Below are 21,135 nucleotides of genomic sequence, written 5' to 3'. Positions count from 1 at the left end.
TGTAAAAGAAAACCTTTTTATATTTGCACCAAGTTTTGTAGAACATCTCATAGACACGACTAGGCAAGTAGCACAAAATGAAATTTTGTCACTGTTAAATTTTTCAAAAATTTTTTTTTTTTCTCTTTGAAAAAGTGAAAATTTATTACTGACAATTGTATTTCCAACAACCCATCCCCCATCTGTTTACAAATTATTGAACTAGAATGTCATATGACGATATAGAAAACGCAACACCTGATATTGTTATTGGAAGCACCCTTGAAGAAGAAGAAGAGGATGATTATCAGTATGAGAACGAGAGTGATAATGAAGTGCAACAAGAAAAAGATTTGGATGAGTCACTGCTGAAAGGCAAAAAATCAGTTGCTTTTGCAGGTTTGGATGAAGAAGACGATGAGAAAGCCGAGGAAAGAGCCAAAAGAGAATTCGAAGAAGGTGGCGGTTTGCCAGAACAACCTGCTAATCCAGACATTTCCCAACTCACACCACTTTCTCCTGAAATCATCAACAGGCAAGCTACAATTAACATTGGTACTATTGGTCACGTCGCGCACGGTAAATCAACTGTGGTTAGAGCCATTTCAGGTGTCCAAACGGTTCGTTTCAAAGATGAATTGGAGAGAAACATTACCATTAAATTGGGTTACGCTAATGCCAAAATTTATAGGTGCGATAACCCAGAATGTCCTGAACCAGGATGTTACAAGTCATTCAAGTCAGACAAGGAAATTAGACCCAAGTGTGAGCGTCCGGGATGTGAGGGCCGTTACAAGTTGGTTAGACACGTTTCGTTTGTTGATTGTCCAGGTCACGATATTTTGATGAGTACAATGTTGTCAGGTGCAGCCGTTATGGATGCTGCTTTATTACTTATTGCTGGTAATGAAAGTTGCCCCCAACCACAAACTTCTGAACATTTAGCTGCCATTGAAATTATGAAGTTGAAGCATGTTATAATTTTACAAAATAAGGTTGATTTGATGAGAGAAGAGTCTGCATTGGAGCATGAAAAGTCGATACTTCAATTCATAAGAGGTACTATAGCCGATGGTGCTCCAATTGTTCCAATTTCAGCTCAATTGAAATACAATATCGACGCCGTCAATCAATTTATAGTAAATTCCATACCCGTTCCAATTAGGGATTTCAATGCCTCACCAAGGTTGATTGTTATTCGATCATTTGATGTGAATAAACCTGGTGCTGATGTCGACGATTTGAAGGGAGGTGTTGCCGGTGGTTCTATCTTGACCGGTGTGTTCAAGATTGGTGACGAGATTGAAATCAGACCAGGTATTGTTACCAAAGATGACCAAGGAAGAATTCAATGTAAGACGATATTTTCTAATATTGTTTCATTATTTGCTGAGCACAATGATTTAAAGTTTGCCGTACCAGGAGGTTTAATTGGGGTTGGTACTAAAGTTGACCCAACATTGTGTAGAGCTGATAGATTGGTTGGTCAAGTTGTTGGTGCTAAAGGTAATTTGCCATCTATCTATTCAGACATTGAAATCAATTACTTTTTATTGAGGAGATTGTTGGGAGTAAAGACTGAGGGACAAAAGCAAGGTGCCAAGGTTAGAAAATTGGAAGTAGGTGAGGTGTTGATGGTCAATATTGGATCAACTGCCACCGGAGCTAGAGTAGTAGCTGTCAGAGCGGATATGGCCCGTTTGCAATTAACTTCTCCAGCATGTACTGAAATTAACGAGAAGATTGCCTTGTCAAGACGTATTGAGAAGCACTGGCGTTTGATTGGATGGGCAACTATTAAAAAGGGAACAACTATAGAGCCCGTAGCTTGATTTAACACAGGATGAATAATACATAGGTAATTTCGATTTTTTGTATAAATAAGAATTTACAGAATTTATATTTTGTCAAGACTATTGAGAAACTTTGGTAAGGAGTCCACTTGCATCATCTTGTATAAATGGGCACTTATCTTGTTGAATACATTCGTTAATTCATTCAACACCTGGTTTAAATTGATCTCGTCAGTATTATGCAAATGATCTTGGGCTAGTCCAATCTCTTCAATTGAAGAATCATCCGTGGGAGTTTGCATGTACGTTTTCAAGTCATTGTTGCTATACGATTCTTCATTAGAAACACGCGTCAACAAGTTGACAACTTGCTGGCGCAAACCATAATCAATATTCAACATAGAAGGCGATTCATGACTAATATAAGTGTTGTAGATTTGGTAGGCAATCGACATGCATGTATCTCGAAGACTAATTTGGTGTTGCAAAGTGTGCTTGCTTAGTTCAACATCGTGTTCAAGGTCACTTCCGCCCATCAAGTCATTCCAAAGTTTTACATTCTCCTGAAATGCTAGCAATTGGCAGTAAGCTTCGAAATTCTCCAAGCAAAACTCATTCTCCAAATGGGTTTTGAATTGAAACTTTAATCCAGGATCTAGCATGATTGTATCCAAAGTGACTTCTGGTCTAAAGGGGTTTTGCTTTCCCAGTTGCTTGTACCCAGATCTAGTTGTACCAACTTTGTTCCACATGCAAAACGTTACACCTCTGTCATCCAAACAATAGTACAGGTCCTTTTGAAATTGCAAATTTCCCTCGACTGGGTTGCAGGCTTTGATTAATTTTTGGTTGAGAAACAAGTTGGCAATTTCCAATGCATGTTTTGGCCTAACAAGGTCGGTGCAGTCCATAAGCCACTGGACTATCGCTTTGCCGTAAATACGATAACAAAATGGACCAAGCAGTTTAGAATCATCCAAATATTTCTCCTTGCTTAATCTAACGCCCACTGATGAAACATAGTATTGCATATGAGCATCTGATTCCGGATTCAGAAAATATCTATGGTGATAGGGACTTAGTTCGGATACGATTGACGTCAAAACGGCCCCATTGGAAGGCTGCTTCAGTTTTGAATTTTTCTTTTGATATTCCAGAAAGCTGAATGGATCTGCTTGTTTTGATGCTATGGGCATACTTGTAAGTTGGTTGCAACTCTTGCCAGAATTTTTTTGCAAAAACAAGGGGAACTCATCAACAGCATGATTACCGAAATTGAACTCTTCTTTTTCAGTCACACATGGTATTGGATCTGGTTTACTCATCGGTGACCATACGTTTGGACAAGGTCCCAAGAGCTTGGCAAATAATAGGTGTAAAAGGCTCTTTGAGTATATGACCTTGTCGGTAACTGGATCTCTATCGAAATAAAACAATTGCATGGAGTTGTATGGCTTTTGCAATAATATTTCAGGCATGCTGAGCTTTTTGATGCCCACTTTTTCACAAAACGACTGAACAATGGCCAAACCTTTTGGGGTTGGTTGTAAAGGAGCATCATGTTTCGGCTCTGCCCGTGTTCTATCAGCTGGACAGTGTAAAAGCTTAGCTTTGTAAAACTGGCTTATTAAGGTGAGGGCAATATCAGACTGAAAGCTATAAGATAGACATGTCACGGTGTTGGATAGCTCTATTTCCACAAGAAGGTGAGCCATTTGGTCTATTGCATCCAGAAGCTGAAATGAGTAAGGATACTTTTTGCTCGCAGGAATGAGTTTAATCTTTGATAATGACATCTTTAACGATGGGGTTGATGGTTTTTTTCTTTTGGAAAACGAAGACGAAGACGAAGACGAAGCAGATGAAGAAGACCCAGGTGAAGGTGAAGATTTTGTTGAAAGCATTAAGGACACAATTAGCATGGAATAGATGTCTCTTAGATCTTTTTCGTATATTTTTCCACTACTGGTTCGATTAAACTTCTTTATCACTGCTTCGTGTAGCACGTTCGAGTTTAAGGATGAACTATTGACAAACGTGCTAGGTAGATCGAGCGATGATGATGATGAAAGTGATTTTTGTGGTTGTGGTTGTTGTTGTGGTTGTTGTTGTTGTTGTGGTTGTTGTTGTTGTTGTGGTTGTTGTTGTTGTTGTGATTCTGCATCCCACTTTGATTGAGATAATAGTGGAGAGGGAACCTTATACGGAAGCTTGTTTGTGGAGTCTGCTTTGCGATTTGAAGCCGTGGTTGCAGTTGAGTTTGTGATGGTATTGGTAGTCTCAACCGTATTCATTTTCGAAAACGAACTAAAGTAAGGATGCTTCACTACTCCGCCTTCCTTTTCAGTATATTGTAGATTTGAATTATCTTTTATATGTAAGCTTTACTCCATCAAAAAACTAGACTATTTTTAGAAGTTTGATGTTGAATATTGTATTTTGAAACACCGTGAACCTTTTTTTCGCAACATGTGGAAGTGTAAAGTTAAAAAAAGAAAAAATAAAATAATTATTAAATAAAATAAAATAAAATATAACGAACTGGTTTCATTTAGTAAGCCGCCTTTGAAACGTCGTATATTGTTAATAATATTGGTACAAGGCATCTATGTTTTTCCTTATCTATAGTTTTGTAATTCTTTTCCATCTATGAGAAGGGAGTTGTGACAGATCTTTGACCCATAGTTTGAATGTATGCAATTTTGTGTGACAATCTCAAACATCAAACTTTAATTCAAAAAACCACACCCTCCACAAGTGTAAGATGTTGTAAATATTACATCAACAAAATACTTGCAAAATGATCAATTGTGTTTTTGTAACAAGCTTGTAATACACAATTTCGGTTGTTGTTTCAGATTTACTAATTGAGATTACTCAAACCAGCACACAGAATCTGAAAAAAAAAAAAAAAAATAATAGAATAAACTACACGACGTAGTTATATTCTTAAATTTGTAGAGAATCGTGATGGCTCTTTAAAATCTATGCTATACATAACTGTATGCTAAAGAAGGTGCTCACTGCATATCCTAGCGGGGGCGGATGGCGGAAATATTTCAATACTTTGGTGTCGTCAGAATTGGATTTGCGACATGTTATGCTAAAGAAGGAGAAGGCAGAAAAAAATAAATAAGAAGCATGAACCTACCCTTTGTCACACATCATAATCAATGGAAACTCAATCAAGCAGTACAATCGATGGTAGGGGTAACCAATTAAACTATCCTAGTACAAATACCGATGAAGATGTTAATTCCAGCACCGCAAATGTGCAAGACCACGGAGACCCAAATGTATACACATCTTTGAATGAGCAAGTACCACCAGTTAGTGATCCGATCGAGCCAACTACAAATGCTGGCAATATTTTAGAAAGCGATGTTACGGATATTAAGTTTCGTCTCATGTCGCAATTGAACGGGGATATAACTCATATCGATGATTCTAGCATCGTTACTAGTTACCAAATTGTTTTTAACATTCTAGAGAAAACTGTTGCCCAGAGAGAAAGACACTCGCTTTTGCTTGTGGGTCCAAGATCCTCAGGAAAATCAACAATTGTGAAAAAGGCATTGGATCGCTTAAGGAAGGAATTTTTGAACGAATTTCTTGTAATTCAATTGAATGCGTCGATACACTCAGACGACAATGCCGCTGTGAGAGAGATAGCACGACAGTTAGACCTTACTACAAAACGGCGGTTTGACAAAGAAGGCGGTGGTGACCTTGCTTCAAGTACGTACCACATTGAATCCACAATCGAGCGGAAATCCATTCATGAAACGTTTGCGAACATTCTAAATGTGCTTAATATTAATTTGGAAAATCAGGAAGAATCGCAGAATAAGCTCTTGCCGTTGATTTTTGTTGTTGACGAGTTTGAAAAATTTACATCCAATAGCAAACAAACCTTATTGTATAACCTTCTTGACATGTCGCAAAGCAGTGAAATTCCAATTACAGTGATTGGACTAACAACGAAGATTAACGCTAGAGATAACATGGAGAAAAGGGTAAATAGTCGATTCTCGCAACGAATTATGTCAGTTTTACCAACAACCAAGTATCCTGATTTTCTAAAAAATGCAATCAGTCTGTTTCTACTAAATGATGCATTTGTTAAATCAATGAATGCACCCCATTATGGGAAAATATGGAATGAAAATGCGAGGAAATTGTTACAAGAAGATGAAAAAGGCATGTTCCACACTCTATGTTTACGAAATTTCAACACCACAAAAAACTACAGAGAGATAAACAACGTACTTAGAATTTTGTTGTCGGAGATTTCCATTAGTCACCCATATTTTGACACTAAAATGTTGGACCATGTCATTCAAAGATACACTTTGGTAGGAAATCTCCAATCTGCTGTCAATTCTCTTTCCGATAGTGAGTTACTCCTTCTAGTTGCAGCGGCAAAATGGGCCGAAAAATTTAACTCACCCACAATAAACTTCAACTTGGCATTTGCTGAGTACAAGTTGCTAATGAAAGAATCAGATTCTCTTACAAGTGCCTCATTTTCACTTAATATCATGAAAGTGAACAAAAAACATTGGTCTAAGAAAGCATTGAGGAATAGTTGGGAAGTATTGTTCAATTGCAATTTACTTATTGAACCTTCGTCTACGATGTCAGGCACTCAAAGTTTGTCGACCGAAAGAAGAACAGTAAAGACAGTAATGGTAGATGATAATGCAATGGTGTTGTTAGAGGTTACCTTAGATGAGTTGAATATACTCATTTCCGATGGAAGGTTGGCCAGGAGATTGTTGCAGCTATAAAAGACGTGTGTGATTTCTTGAATTGTGATCCTTCATTAGCTTTTGAGGTGAATCAAGTCCCCTTTCTGATGCGATAGGAGTATTAGGGTTCATTGTCAAAACAATTCACGGAATATATTACTTTAATTATCCCAAGTGAATGCAATTTTATGCTTTTACCTCACTATGGAGAACACAGCCTCTATAGGGCTATTTAAAAAACAGTTGTGGCGATAATTTATGTCCTGTCACTGATGTATAGTTGTTTTAGTATGTGTTTCGAAGGCTTTTTTGAGCTGTCTTCTGTCTTATCAGCAAGTAATGTACACCCAATTAGATGTTCATAGTTCCAAAACCTACTCTGTGTTCCTCTTAAAGGATCCACTTGTGGGCACTCTTATATATTTTTAACCATGTCTATTTGTTGTTCCAACCTTTGTAACTCTTCCTCACTTTGTGTCTTAAAAAGGAGAAGAAGAAGAAAAAAAAAAAAAAAAAATTGTTTGAGAAGAGCCGATAATCAGTTGAATTCAATTAGTTAGCAGCACAGATTACTGACCAAATATGGGGAAGGGGACTCAAATAACAGGCGGGATAGAACAAAAGATCTATAATTTGGCTTGTGATTTTTTAGATGAGAGGACAGAAAAGAATCGAAAGACTTTGAGTGAGGATGAGTTGAAAGATCCATTTGCAGGAGTGGAATCGGCCAAAAATTTGACAATTTCACAGGTGTTAATCTACATCCAGCTGAGGGACTTTGAATTGAAACGAACCAAAAAAGCGCAACTCGAAAAGTCGATTTCAAAGGTTTTGAAACTAATAAGAGAAGATGAGGAGAATGAATTAAATAGTAACGAGCTAGAAAAGGACTTAGACACTGCATCGGAAGCAGAGGCTGTTGACGCTACAGGGTCCAATTTGATGGAATTCAAAGATCCCAACTTAACAAATAAAGCAGTCACTTCGTTGTGGAATTTTGATGACAAGGACAATGAGCAAAATTTGAACGCTGATGATGGCTCAAATACGAAACGAAAAGCAAAGGATTCTGCAAAAAATGTGTCAAAGAAACAAAAGCGAAGGTTTGATCACACCCCTCCTGAAATTTCTTTCCTGAATTTGGGAGGCTTGGACAATGTCACCACGCAATTACTTGAGCTCATTGGCCTACCGATTTTGCATCCCGAAATTTACACCTCAACCGGAGTTGAGCCTCCCAGAGGGGTTCTTTTGTATGGACCACCGGGATGTGGGAAAACGACTATTGCCAATGCACTAGCAGGAGAGTTGAAGGTACCTTTTATCAACATTTCAGCCCCCTCAATAGTATCTGGGATGTCTGGTGAATCTGAAAAGAAACTTCGGGAATTGTTTGAAGAGGCAAAGTCGGTTGCACCTTGCTTAATATTTATGGATGAGATAGATGCAATCACACCGAAAAGAGATGGAGGTGCGCAAAGGGAAATGGAAAGAAGAATCGTCGCTCAACTATTGACTTTAATGGACGAGCTAACTTTAGACAAGACAAGTAACAAACCTGTTATTGTGATTGGAGCAACTAACAGGCCTGACTCTTTAGATTCTGCCCTTCGTCGAGCGGGCCGCTTTGATCGCGAAATTTGCTTGAATGTCCCAAATGAAGCACAGCGAGAATCCATTTTGAGAGCAATGACGAAGAATATAAAATTACAAGAAGGTGAGAATTTTGGCTACAGAGAGTTATCAAAGCTTACCCCGGGATATGTGGGAGCCGATCTTAAGAGTCTCGTTACCGCTGCCGGTGTTACTGCCATCAAAAGAATCTTTGAAAGTATGAGCGAGAAACAAGAGGATAACAACGACGTGCACGAAGACAATATGGAAATAGACCCTATTTCAGGTAAGGATACCGAAGCTGCATTTTCCAAGAGGTTTGGTAACAAATCTGACCTTGAGCAACTATCAACCATACAGAGATTTTTAGGGCGTAACCCAGAACCATTGACTGAAGAGCAACTAGAGCCCTTGTGTATCACATACGATGATTTCGTGAAAGCACTTCCTACTGTGCAGCCGACTGCAAAGAGAGAAGGGTTTGCCACTGTCCCTGATGTTACATGGAGGAGTGTTGGTGCGTTGGCAAAGGTACGTACGGAATTGCACATGTGCATTGTTCAGCCTGTGAAGAAACCAGAGCTATACTTGAAAGTGGGTATTTCAGCGCCATCTGGAGTGTTAATGTGGGGGCCACCCGGATGTGGTAAAACGCTTCTTGCGAAGGCAGTTGCCAATGAATCTCGTGCCAACTTCATATCAGTTAAAGGGCCAGAGTTGTTGAACAAGTACGTGGGAGAATCAGAAAAAGCAGTGAGGCAAGTATTTCAAAGAGCCATGGCTTCCAAGCCATGCATCATCTTTTTTGATGAGTTGGACGCTTTGGTGCCAAGGCGAGAGACATCCATGTCAGAATCTAGTTCAAGAGTTGTAAACACATTGTTGACTGAGCTAGATGGTCTTTCCGATAGAAACGGTGTCTTTGTTATTGGCGCAACTAACAGACCTGACATGATTGACCCAGCGATGCTTCGTCCTGGTCGGTTAGATAAGACGCTCTATATTGAATTACCTGACGCAAGTGAAAGGTATCAGATTTTGAAAACAATCATAACGGCGAATAGTACACCGCTTGCTGGTGACGTTGATCTCATGGAAATTGCGAAAGATGAGAAATGCCGTAATTTTTCGGGAGCAGATTTGTCTTCGTTGGTCAAAGAAGCGGGTATATCTGCCTTGAAAAGGAATTTTTTTGGCTCTCAAAAGCTTGAAGCATTGGACGCTTCTGGGTTCTACAATGATTCTCTCCCAGAGGAACATCTAGAGATCATTCACGAAGACTTTCGACGTGCTTTGGCTGCCATTCGCCCCAGTGTGAGTGATAGGGATAGACTCAAATACGAACGCTTGAACAAGAAACTTGGCTGGGACATTATAAGCGAGAAAAATGGGACAAGTGTTCCCGAATCTGGCGACTTGAATGGATCAAAAAATACATAGTATGTGAATTGAGGCCTAGATCCGTGAAGTATTGGAACTAGATTTCAATATTAGCGAGATGCGTACACTGGTATGATTGACTTAGAAAATTCAAATAAATACTTTATTAAGGTGTAATCAACAGTATAGGCTTTCTATTTTGAACTCCTGACCTGAAACATAAATTCATCAATATACTCTAACATTTCTCAGATTATTTTGCGACACACAAAAAAAGATGAAGCAAAGGAAAAGGACCAGCAGATGCCAGCGACTACGACGACTTCACACAAGCACAAATAAACGGAGTAGAGACAATGACGAGAGAAAGAAGTGAAAGTGAGAAATAAGGAGTGAGATGAGGGTTCAATCAAACCCTCTTGCGGTGCAGTTGTAGTGATGGCCAGCATGTGGAGGTTGAATCGTATGAGTACCAAATTGAGGCCCAGTTTTCACCACGGAGTGTATAACAAGCAAACGGCCAGCCGGTGTGGTATCTAGTCATGAAATGAAGCTACCGATAACACACTTGCAGTAAACGACACGACTGGGACCGGTTATTGAGCTGCTGAACTCGCTGCTAAGTGTGCGCACACGTGATCTCGGACTTGTTTCTCCGGGACCGTGCTTCGCCGTCATCAGGACGTCCAAAAAAATTTTCTTGGACTTCTGGGGGTGCACGGAGCGCATAATGCAGCTATCAACGTGTCTGACGGTGGATCCAGGGCTGGAATCCACTTTTTGTGAGTGTTTCTCAAAAATCCGACCATGTTTTGTTATGCACACATAAAATGCGCATAACCACTCCGGGAAGAGCGTAACGATGGTGCGGATGAGCTTGATGAAGCATGCCAATGTGGCAGTGAATGCCGGCAAGTCAGATAAGACCAGTCCTTTGTCCTGAGGTTGCACCGAAGCGGGACAACTATTGTTAGGTGCAAAATGGTTGGAACAAAAAGAGAAATTGCTTTTGTTCTCAAAAATGTCGTGTGTTGATAGTACGACATTGTTATCTACGTGTGAGTTTTTTGGCATAACAAAATACCTTCACATTTGTGGCAGCTGAACACATCTGTGGCAATTGAACTTATTCAGTGGCAATTGAACACATTCACTCTTCTCAAAGGAAACACAATCACCACATCAATAGCATCCATGATATCTAACCTAATGGATAGAATGCCAATGTGCTAGAGAGACCACAGATAGTGCAGCTTTATCATATTATATCTTACAAGGAGGAGAAATCACCACAACAATTAAGATCAGTCACATAATAACCACCAAAGCAAATGGATAAGCAGATGACGAACACAGACACCCATGTGAAGGAGTGCTGGAGATGATCGTTTATTGAGGATTCTAATAGATCCGTTGATATGGATAAACAATTAGACAGCTGAGGAACAGAAAGGGAGCAAATAATATGAACATCTTCTGTCGCCGATACTTAGAGTTCGTTTGAAAGTCTAGAATGACATGGCAATTCCATCTCCGTCTGCTGCACTGGAATGAGACCTTTCAACTCTCATTTTAAATGGTTATTCAAGAGGGTAAGTATCAAACAAGTCGTCAACTGAATACTTCTAGGGTGCATTTCAAGGATGCTAGAAGATACTTGACGATATGAAGCTCTAGATGTTCCCCAGCATAACGCGAGAGATTTATGGACAAGGAATAGTCATTTGAGAGCTCGAAATGATGGTTGCAACTAAGCTAGTGGAAGCAATGGACATAGCACTGGTGTCAATGAAACAAGGGGCCAACTGCAGAGTAACAGAGGAGGACCAGGGTCAGCCTCATATGAAGAAGAGGTCATGGTGTCGCCTTTTGGTGAAAAGCGATGAGTCACATAATGCTAGCTGGAGGAACCAGTGGCTTCTTATAAACACAGTGGGGGTGGATACGGTTGATAATATGGACGATAAGGAGAAACAAGCGAGCGTCAAGGATCATTCTCAAATGAGAAAGTAAGGCTTCTTTCCACAAGTTAAGGCTCCAGAAGGCAAATCAGTAGGGCTTAAATACTATAAGGTTCATACAAAGTATACAACAACACTGGAAAATGATCAAGCGTCCCTTCTCAAAATTAGAGAGCCTAATGCCAGTACATAACGTCAGGAAATCAATATCAGACCGATCAAAAAGAATAAAGCTTAGGTAAGAAGTGGCTTAAGCCTTGCCAAGTAGCACTGTTGGCAACTCGACTACTCATGACAACTGAGGGCTTTCACAGAGGCAATAGAAAATAAAGCGCACCACGTGTTTATAAACTTACATAGCATATATAACCTATACGATAGCAAAAGACCTCGGCACTTCCGTCAGATCCTAACAGCAGTAGAAAGTGACCACATCCACACACCAATATTGGTCACATCCGTACCGCAGAAAAAGCACACCTCTACCGCAAGCGCCTCACATCCTAACACCAGCGAACATTGCATCCATGCACCAATTCTGCATCCTAACATCAACGATTACACATCCTTTCACTAGGAATGGGCACATCCTAACATCAACAGAATGAAAAAGTTACACATCCTTACAGCAAAGAAGTTGAAATGTGGTGCATCCTAACTACAGAAAAACTTCGAAGTACTGCATCCTTGCACCATCCAAACCATTGAGTTCTTGCATCCAAACACCAACTAACCACACGAATCAATTGGGAAGGAACAGCGCTTTACCAATGTACTCAATAATGCTGGTGCTAAGCATGTTTGGGGAGACGTAAGGCATTTTGAGGAAAAAAAAACTGTTGCATAGAATGACATATTGCGTTCACAGAAACTAAATTTGACGATCAAAGCTAGAACCTTCTGCGACCACAATTAAGACATACACTACTTGGACCTAAATATGTCGCGCATATTTGAGCTTGCTTCCTGCGGTATGGTCCACGGTGGACCAAATAAAAAAAGAACCACGTCCTTCTCTTAATCTAAACATTTGGATCTAGCGAGGCTTTCTGTGGTTTGCGATTTCAGCGTATCGTGATTTTCCACACCAACATCATGAGGGTTGGATTTTCTGTTTAACTGTAGATAATAGTTAGTCTGAAACTTATTCGGGTAAGCTTCAGACAAATTTTTTTAGCACTATCTTTAGTAAAATTTTAAAGGCGGATCGAGTTTTGTTTTACTTACATTTGCTGAAGTTTCACAATCCTTTATGCAACCACTTGATGACGAAGCACATTGTTAACGCCAGAGGTTGTTCCATTAGAAGGGAAATCTAAAAAATTTATTCTCCATATTACATGCCAATTTTCCCTTTACCGATGTTATTGACAATCGAATTATGCATACACTTATCCGGGTTAATATATAGTGTTGTACAAACATCGTTTATATTAAGGGTAGCTTGATTGCCTTCTTAGTTACTAATTGCAGCGCCTAAAGCGCCATCTGTTTCAAAACTCAGTCTTTTCATCGTGCCAGTACGCACATTCGTTTGGTACCATTATCTGCAGCAACATTCTGTTATCGATACAAACGTTCAGTACCATGCTGTTGATAAAAGACAGAATTTTTCTTGTCAATTAATGTATAGGGACATGTTTCCGTAATAGCTCTTGCTTTGATGGGGCATTTTGCTCGCAGTATGAAATTGGGCTTCTTCTAGTCTCCTAATTTGCTACACGATCCATATCAAGTACATATTAATTATTGCATAATTAAAAACGGTAATCAAGATGGACGAGAATATGAAGGTGGATTCAACCCCAATAGAGCTAATAAACTTTTATAATGAGTAGTCTTGAATATGCCCTTGCGTATCTCCTTGACCGTTGTTTCGTGAGCGACTAGCCTCGCTTATTCTTATCGCTATAGTCAGGAGCTGCAATTTTCTTATTTTAGTTGGTGTTTGGATGCAGGAGCTCCACTTTTTGGGTGGTGCAAGGATGCAGTACCTGGTAGTTTTTCTGTAGTTAGGATGCATCACATTTCAATTTCTTTGCTGTGAGGATGTGATACGTTGTCAGTTTGTTGATGTTAGGATGTGCCCACTGCTAGTGATTGGGTGTGCGATCGTTGATGTTTGGATGCAGAATTGGTGCGTGGATGCAATATTCGCTGGTGTTAGGATGTGTGGCGCTTGCGGTAGAGATGTGCTTTTTCTGCGGTACGGATGTGACCAATATTGGTGTGTGGATGTGATCACTTTCTACTGCTGTTAGGATCTGAGGAAAGTACCGAGGTCTTTTACTATCGTATCTGCTATATATACTATGTAAATTCATAATCAGGTGGTGTACTTTGGTTCCTACTACTTCTGTGTTAGCCCTCAGTCGTCATGAGTAGTCGAGTGCTAATGAAGCTCCCTGACAAGGCTTTAATAGCTTCTAGAGTAAGTCTTTTTCTTTGACTAGTTCTGCGTTTGGTTTCCTGTTGTGTACATCACGTTACGTGTGGCCCCAAGCTTTCTCTCGTTGTGAGATTGAATGCTTGATAACTCGCAGAACTTGTTCTATACTTTGCATAAGCACGTTGTAGTATGCGAGATTTGCAAACTTATGATGCGTCTTAGCCTTGCATGGAACAGCCTCTGTTCATTTCACGATGCTTCTTGAAAACTTGCTTGTTTCTCCTTATCGTCCTGGTAATCAACTGTATCCGCCCCCGCTGTATCGACAAGAGTCTTGTTACTCCTCCAAGTTGCGCTATCGTGACTCACTGCTTTCCACCACAGGTCACCACGTATCCTCTTGTTATTATGCAATTGACCCTGGCCATCCTCCATGACTTACTCTTCTGCCTCTTGTTTGCTTGTCAATGTGAGACCAACGGTGTCCACTGCTTTCATGAACCTAATTAGAGCACATCATCTCTTGCTGCCAGACGGCTGTTCCATTCTCTTATGTCTCATGGGTCAGACTGAGAACATGTGGGACTTTATGTCATCAAATATCATCAAGCACCGTTGCGTTGCCTCTCAGCGGTAACCAATTGACGATTGGTGTAGCTGTCACCGTATCCAACAGCTGGAACGGGAATCGAAATCTTTCATTTTACTGCAGCAGGAGGAAATGGAATGACCACGTCATCCCTGACTTTCAAATGGAGTCTAGGTGTCGATGACAAGAGAGCACCGCAATGTTTGCACCCTCTATGTGTCGCTGTAGTCCAAATTTGTTACTCCAGTCCATTAAAATATTCAATTAACGACCATCTGCAGTACTCCGTCACATAGGTGTTATATTTGTTGTCTTTTTATTTCATTTGCTTTGGTGGTGATTATATGACTGATCTTAATTGATGTGGTGATCTCTCCTCCTTGTAAGATATAATATGATAAAGCTGCACTATCTGTGGTCTCTCTAGCGCACTCAATTTCTATCCATTAGTGTAGATACAGTGGGTACTATTGATGTGGTGATTCTATTTCCTTTGAGGAGAGTGAATGTGTTCAATTGCCACAAATGTGTTCAGCTGCCACAAATGTGAAGGTATTTTGTTATGCCATAAAACTCACACGTAGATAACAATGTCGCACTATCAACACACGACATTTTAAGAACAAAAGCAATTTCTCTTTTTGTTCCAATCTTTTTGCAGCTAACAGTTATTGTTCCTTTTGGTATATGCAACAAACAGGACATCAGACTGGTCTTATCTGACTTGCAGGCATTCACTGCCACATCGGCATGCTTCATCAAGCTCACCCGCACCATCGTTACGCTCTTCCCGGAGTGGTTATGCGCATTTTATGTGTGCATAACAAAACATGGTCGGATTTTTGAGATACACTCAAAAAAAGTGGATTCCAACCTTGGATCCACCGTCAGACACGTTGATAGCTGCATTATGCGCTCCGTGCACCCCCAGAAGTCCAAGAAAATTTTTTTGGACGTCCTGATGACGGCGAAGCTCGTCATTTTTGTTTTTGACCATTTGCTAACTCCGCGTGTGTAGTTTCACATTCTAGTTCTCCAAGTAGCTCCAGTACCTCCTCTTCTGTGCCTGGCTTCAGGTTCGGATGCAAACGACTTCAACTTCCAACCATCTTCACAACAACTATCTGAAAGAGCCAAGGAGCTCCTCAAAGTACGGCAAAACTTGCCAATTTATTATCAGAAACACAAGTTTACCCTGTCTGTATCCGACAACCAAGTCACCGTTAGCGATATGTTTGCCACTGGGATACTTACTGACAAATAAGGTTTGTTGCAAACTAGGCTCGACATTAAAGGAAAATAAGGAATGAAATTTATTCGCCCAGCCAATTACCGTACCAGTCTAGAAAATTTGGAGCAAACAGAAACAATGTGTGTGGTGTTGGTTCGCTCCTCTACCTCTTCTCCCTGTGATTGATTCCTCAGACTGTTGGTTCGAAGGGACTGTCGTATTGCCAATTGCCAATTTCCTCATTTTGTGCGAGCCCGTGCCGCAGAAAGCTTAATCTCACTCCATGAATTCTGCCTCTTGTCTTCATGCACTCGAATTCTGCCTCCCCTGTCTGCATGAAGTCGTTGTCGTCGCTGGCATGTGGTGGACGCTTTTCCTCTCCTTTGATCATTTTTTTGTGTGTCGCAAAATAATCTTGATTCTATCCGGTGTCGTAAATATTCTTCTTGTGTCGCAACTCTTTGCCACCAAATTTGAAGCCAAATTGATCCAAGATTCCACTACAAAGCATCGAATCCGAAGACGATGCTTATCTGATGCCTCCATATCTGTATATTGCTACAATGAACTCACTACTCGATACTCAGACCTTACACTGTAATTTACTCCACTTTCCATACTTTTGGCATCGTTTTTCCATAATAACTCGAAGTACATACTCAGTCGATATGATTAACCTATACTGTATACATCTATATACTCCTCTATCCTGTAGTGATCATTCTTGCCCATTATTGTGTATTCAATCACTCTCAAAACGCAAAAAAAAAATATTCCGCCTCTTTGTTCCAATCTTTTTGGACCTAACAATAGTTGTTCCACCTTGGTGCAACCACAGGACAAAGGACTGGTTTTATCTGACTTGCCAGCATTCACTGCCACATCGGCATGCTTCGCCAAGCTCATCCGCACCATCGTTACGCTCTTCCCGGAGTGGTTATGCGCATTTTAGGTGAGCATAACAAAACATGGTCGGATTTTCGAGATACACTCAAAAAAAGTGGATTCCAATCCTGGATCCACCGTCAGACACGTTGATAGCTGCATTTTGCGCTCCGTGCAACGCCAGAAGTCCAGAAAAAATTTTTTGGACGTCCTGATGACGGCGAAGCACGGTCCCGGGAAAATAAGCCCGAGATCACGTGTGTATACACTTAACAGCGAGTTCAGCAGCTCAATAACCGGTCCCAGTAATTAAAGTGTACAATAGGTGATCAATTCTATTCCTGTAGTTTTGTCGTTTTTTATGGGAGACATCGTAATAACAAAGAACTTGTAGTTTATATTTCAATTTGAATTAAGTCTGCGTATCTGCATTTCCTCTGACAATAACGGTCTTTATCTGCGCAACCATCAACCGTTAATTCAACATCAGTCTGGCCCAAAGAAGTGTAATTGATAGCTGTAGCACGAATGCTTGAGTATGGTACTCTAAACGAGCCACCAGCTGCTAGCTATGTGGAATTAATTTCGTTGCAAGTAATTTATTCTCTCAAGTGTGTAAAGTGTAATTGTTGAAGATAAGAATGATCTTTTCTGTCGTATATATAATGTATATACCACTTTGAATGGTACGACTCATTTGGTTAAAGTTTCAATTCTTTTAGCTAATTGTCATATGATTTTATCAGATGCCGGATAATTTTTGTCCTTCTCCACAATTTATCATTATCTCCATAATGAGGAAATATAAAAACGTCAACAATTTGCTTCAAGTTTTTAATACTACTTTTCCTGGCAGTTAAAGCTGAAAATTTATCAATCCGACAACCTAAATATCACCCTATTAATTGAAAATGTCTAACCCAAGTGCCAGCATTATCTCTCATATGAACAAGGATCATCAACTCGCGTTACGCGACTATGTTGTTGTTTATGGTTCAGTTGACCCAAGATACTTAGTTGCGGACTCCGTTGAAATCAAAGAGGTTGACACCGAAAAAATTGTGATTGCATACGACGTCATCAACCCAACCTCATCAAAAACATTAACACTCAAGTGGAACGAGACCAAAGAGGATAAAAATTTGCGTGTGAAGTCTTATGCAGACATAAAAGGTAAACTTGTTTCAATGGCTAGATACAGCGCCGGAAAACAAGGATACTCTGAAAAGAAATTCACCAAGATTATTGGTCCAGACGCTGGATCCTTTCCAATGTACCCAATTTGGGCCATTTTGTTGCTCAATGCTTACGATCCAGCAATTTTGAGATCTTTTGCCAACAACACCGAATTGATCAAGAAAGGGATCGAATATCTTCCAACAGTGGCTTCTACAATTTACAGTTGGACCGAATTGAATGCATCGAAGGTTTGCATTGGTTTGTTTGTTGCTCACTTAGGGGAAATTCTTTTTGTTTCGAGACCATTCTTGAAAAAACATAGAGCACCATTTGGAACCAGATTGGCATATTACTTTATGAATCTATTTGAAGGTTTCCCAGTTTTGCTCAGATTGAAAAAGAATGCTTAGTTCGATAAACTTTGCTGATAGATACTTTTACATTATATACTAAATATAAAGTATTAATGATACATACAGTTCAGGTTTGCAATTGATGACTTAAAATTATCTTCTCTTAGCTCTCATTAATCAGTTGCCTACTTCAGCTTCTTTACTTGCTGCTCTTTATCGGCATCAGCCTCTAGCGATCGTTTTCTTTGTCCAACTTCAACATCGCTGAGATCCAACTCTTCGCCTTCCGAACTATCATCCTCTTCACTGTCTTCTTCCCCCGAATCATTCGATAACGCCACAATGTAGTACTTTAAGGCATTGATGAAAATATCCTCTGAGATCAAATTTGCCAAGTCTTCGCCGTTCCTAAATTCCTTTCCGGGCTTTTTACCAGTCCATGCAAACCATGAAAAAAACGACTTCATACCAGCACGATATTTTTTTTTATCATCTGATGTCATATTCTTTCCTCCATTTGTTCTTTCTTTGATCAAATGAGGATTGATCTTTGATAGTTCTTGTGGCCAAGTGATCTCCACAGGTTGAGACTCCAAGTGCTCTTCACCATTATCATCCACAACCACTTTGAAGCACTTCGTTACAATTTGTTCCTCGATCATTGAATTTTTCTTGAAGCTAATCGTGATATCAAAGTCACGAGGATTGTAGGTTCTCTTTCCGATCTCTTCTTCCACCACTGGGTAGTGAACATAGATATCGTCTATAAACTCCAAATATTTGAGGTCATCGGGACTAACATATTCAGAGAACTCGTCGTTTTCAGCTAGTATTATGTACCAAAATTTAGGAATCTTTTTCAATATTGACCTTCGTTTATCGTACATTGGTTGTGCTAGTTTGAGTCTGTAAACATCTGCTTCCTTCTCCACTTTGTCCATATCTTTCTCCCAAGCGGATAAATCATTTAAGCTTTCCAGTAGTACTTCTGGCTCACCCTTTGAGTCAAGGACTTGCTGATTATTTGCCAGCATTGTTGGATTCTCTTTTTTGTTAAAAGGTATTGATAGCGTGTACGATTATGGGAAAGAGCAGATGGGAAGAGAGCAAAAAAATGAAAAAATCTCAGAACGTTGGCGTGTGTGTGTGTGTGCATATTATATGGTCAACTTTTACCCTGTTGACATCACAGACAAGTTCTAGCGACAGTTCACCTTTGCTGTCACTCTCCATAGTTATGTCAATTGAAAATGAGATTATCTCCAAGGTCTTTCTCACAATTGACAAATACAAAGGTAGCTTGCCAAGTTTCAAGAAAGCGGTCGCGGGTGGAGAGTATACGACATTACATCAACCAAAGATATTCCTGAGACTACTATTATGGAAGGTGTGTTTAATAGTTGACTCGCTTACAATATCAGCATGGTCAAAAAAGCTTAAAGAGACAAGGATGGTATATCAACAGCTTGTGGCAAGAAAGGATATGGTGATTCCCTGGTTTGAACTTGACGAGGATAGTGTCTACTACCAATCGCAAAAATTGAACCATAAGACCAGCGTGAAAAACAGTTCATCCTTAAAAGTGGGCCCGAGACTGATGAAAAGGAACTCGTTGCGGGAAACAGCCACTGATGACCCCTTGCAGCCTGCGTTGGGACTGGAAACGGAACGACCTATTAACGACGACCAAGCAGAAGAGTTGGAACTATTAAACACAATAATACTTGATGTTGAGAGGCTATTTCCTGGCGAGGCCTTTTATCACGGTGGTCTTGGTACAATAGCCATCAAAAAACAGTTGATCGAGGTTCTATATGTGTGGTGTAAATGCCACCCTCGTGTTGGCTACAAACAAGGGTTTCATGAAATATTGGGTTTGATTTTTATGAATTTGTATAAAGAATCCATTGCGTTGGACCAAGAGCAATTAAATTCAGCCCAATATTCTCATGAAGAATTGGTGATATTGAGTCTTTACAATGTTCGTTTCATATGTCATGATCTTTTCAATATTTTTAACAAATTCATGATTGGTAGTGGTGTTGCTGAGAATTTATACGAATCCGAACTTCAGCTAACAAAACTGATTGACTTATTTAATGCCTATCTCATGAAGATCGATCAATTTATTCACTACACTTTGACAACCAAGCTCGAGCTAGATACTCAATTGTGGATTATTCGCTATCTCAGACTACTCTTGATCCGAGAATTAGGGGAGGACTTTGAAACAACAAGTTTACTATGGGATAAGCTAATCACAAGCCAGGTCCTGAGTAGTCTGGCACAAGGAATGACGCATTTTATTGAGGTACTTATATTTTTGGTGATTCAGCTCTTAGTACAACAAAAGACGGAAATCGTTACTTCTGACTTTAGTGAATGTTTATCTTTACTTTTACATTATCCAGTACCACACTTTGCATCACCCGAAAACAGGGATGCTTATATCCAAGTTTTGTATAGAGATGCAATGAATCTTTATGAGAAGCGGGATAACGACTTGAAACTATTTGAATATGGAAATAAATTGAATAAAAAATACAATCCAGGGCTCAAAATATCATTGGGATACAAAGACAATGGTGAGTTGAGTGATGGAGCTAGTGCAAGATCCAGTGTGGACTCATCGAGATCTTCAAAGGAGTTTAATCAGAATTCAGCAGAGTCTGTCAGAGCTGAGAAGATGCGTTTCGAGAAGATGAGGATGGAAATGCGATTGAAGAAGAAAGCAAAGCAAATGATCCACCAGTGACTGTGGGGAATTATTGTTGCTCGATGTTTTGATGCTACTGTATAGATTTTATGAGGATAATATATGATACTGTTTAGTAGATCTAGTCTAGATAAACTCATGATCAAGAAACTCTTTCTATCTGTAGATTGTGGGCAGTGATGACACAAAATTGATTCTATGAAAAACTTTCAAGTCAAAAAAAAAAAAAAAAAAAATCATACAAAACAAACCAATCTCAAGAATCACGCCCACCTACCTCTGAGACAAACTACAAAGAAAGAAAGGGTCAGTTCA

General features: G+C 39.8%; 7 protein-coding genes across 7 annotated transcripts; 5 read left to right on the top strand and 2 right to left on the bottom strand. All coding sequences in view use genetic code 12, as the record gives it.

Annotated features, from left to right (window-relative positions):
• Positions 1–206: 206 nt before the first annotated feature.
• GCD11 (translation initiation factor eIF2 subunit gamma) lies at positions 207–1,811 on the top strand (the record flags this gene model as incomplete). Its single annotated transcript, XM_067691013.1, has 1 exon — positions 207–1,811. The coding sequence occupies one exon, from the start codon at positions 207–209 to the stop codon at positions 1,809–1,811; it is 1,605 nt and encodes a 534-aa protein (XP_067549421.1).
• Positions 1,812–1,876: 65 nt separating this feature from the next.
• SST2 (GTPase-activating protein) lies at positions 1,877–4,066 on the bottom strand (the record flags this gene model as incomplete). The annotated part of the gene is made up of 1 exon (XM_067691012.1): positions 1,877–4,066. The coding sequence occupies one exon, from the start codon at positions 4,064–4,066 to the stop codon at positions 1,877–1,879; it is 2,190 nt and encodes a 729-aa protein (XP_067549420.1).
• Positions 4,067–4,945: 879 nt separating this feature from the next.
• On the top strand, positions 4,946–6,562 carry ORC4 (origin recognition complex subunit 4; the record flags this gene model as incomplete). Its single annotated transcript, XM_067691011.1, has 1 exon — positions 4,946–6,562. The coding sequence occupies one exon, from the start codon at positions 4,946–4,948 to the stop codon at positions 6,560–6,562; it is 1,617 nt and encodes a 538-aa protein (XP_067549419.1).
• A 543-nt stretch (positions 6,563–7,105) lies between these two features.
• RIX7 (putative AAA family ATPase) lies at positions 7,106–9,577 on the top strand (the record flags this gene model as incomplete). The annotated part of the gene is made up of 1 exon (XM_067691010.1): positions 7,106–9,577. The coding sequence occupies one exon, from the start codon at positions 7,106–7,108 to the stop codon at positions 9,575–9,577; it is 2,472 nt and encodes an 823-aa protein (XP_067549418.1).
• A 7,906-nt stretch (positions 9,578–17,483) lies between these two features.
• On the top strand, positions 17,484–18,161 carry I9W82_002182 (uncharacterized protein; the record flags this gene model as incomplete). The annotated part of the gene is made up of 1 exon (XM_067691009.1): positions 17,484–18,161. The coding sequence occupies one exon, from the start codon at positions 17,484–17,486 to the stop codon at positions 18,159–18,161; it is 678 nt and encodes a 225-aa protein (XP_067549417.1).
• Positions 18,162–18,289: 128 nt separating this feature from the next.
• On the bottom strand, positions 18,290–19,138 carry I9W82_002181 (uncharacterized protein; the record flags this gene model as incomplete). The annotated part of the gene is made up of 1 exon (XM_067691008.1): positions 18,290–19,138. One exon carries the CDS (start codon positions 19,136–19,138, stop codon positions 18,290–18,292), a length of 849 nt encoding a protein of 282 aa, XP_067549416.1.
• A 416-nt stretch (positions 19,139–19,554) lies between these two features.
• On the top strand, positions 19,555–20,859 carry I9W82_002180 (uncharacterized protein; the record flags this gene model as incomplete). Its single annotated transcript, XM_067691007.1, has 1 exon — positions 19,555–20,859. The coding sequence occupies one exon, from the start codon at positions 19,555–19,557 to the stop codon at positions 20,857–20,859; it is 1,305 nt and encodes a 434-aa protein (XP_067549415.1).
• Positions 20,860–21,135: the final 276 nt, after the last annotated feature.

This window comes from Candida metapsilosis (assembly GCF_017655625.1).
Source record: "Candida metapsilosis strain BP57 chromosome Unknown scaffold2, whole genome shotgun sequence".
In the NCBI taxonomy this organism is placed as follows: Eukaryota; Fungi; Ascomycota; class Pichiomycetes; order Serinales; family Debaryomycetaceae; genus Lodderomyces; species Lodderomyces metapsilosis.
Note: the sequence above shows the minus strand (reverse complement) of the source record. Positions and strands in the feature narration are given on the sequence as shown.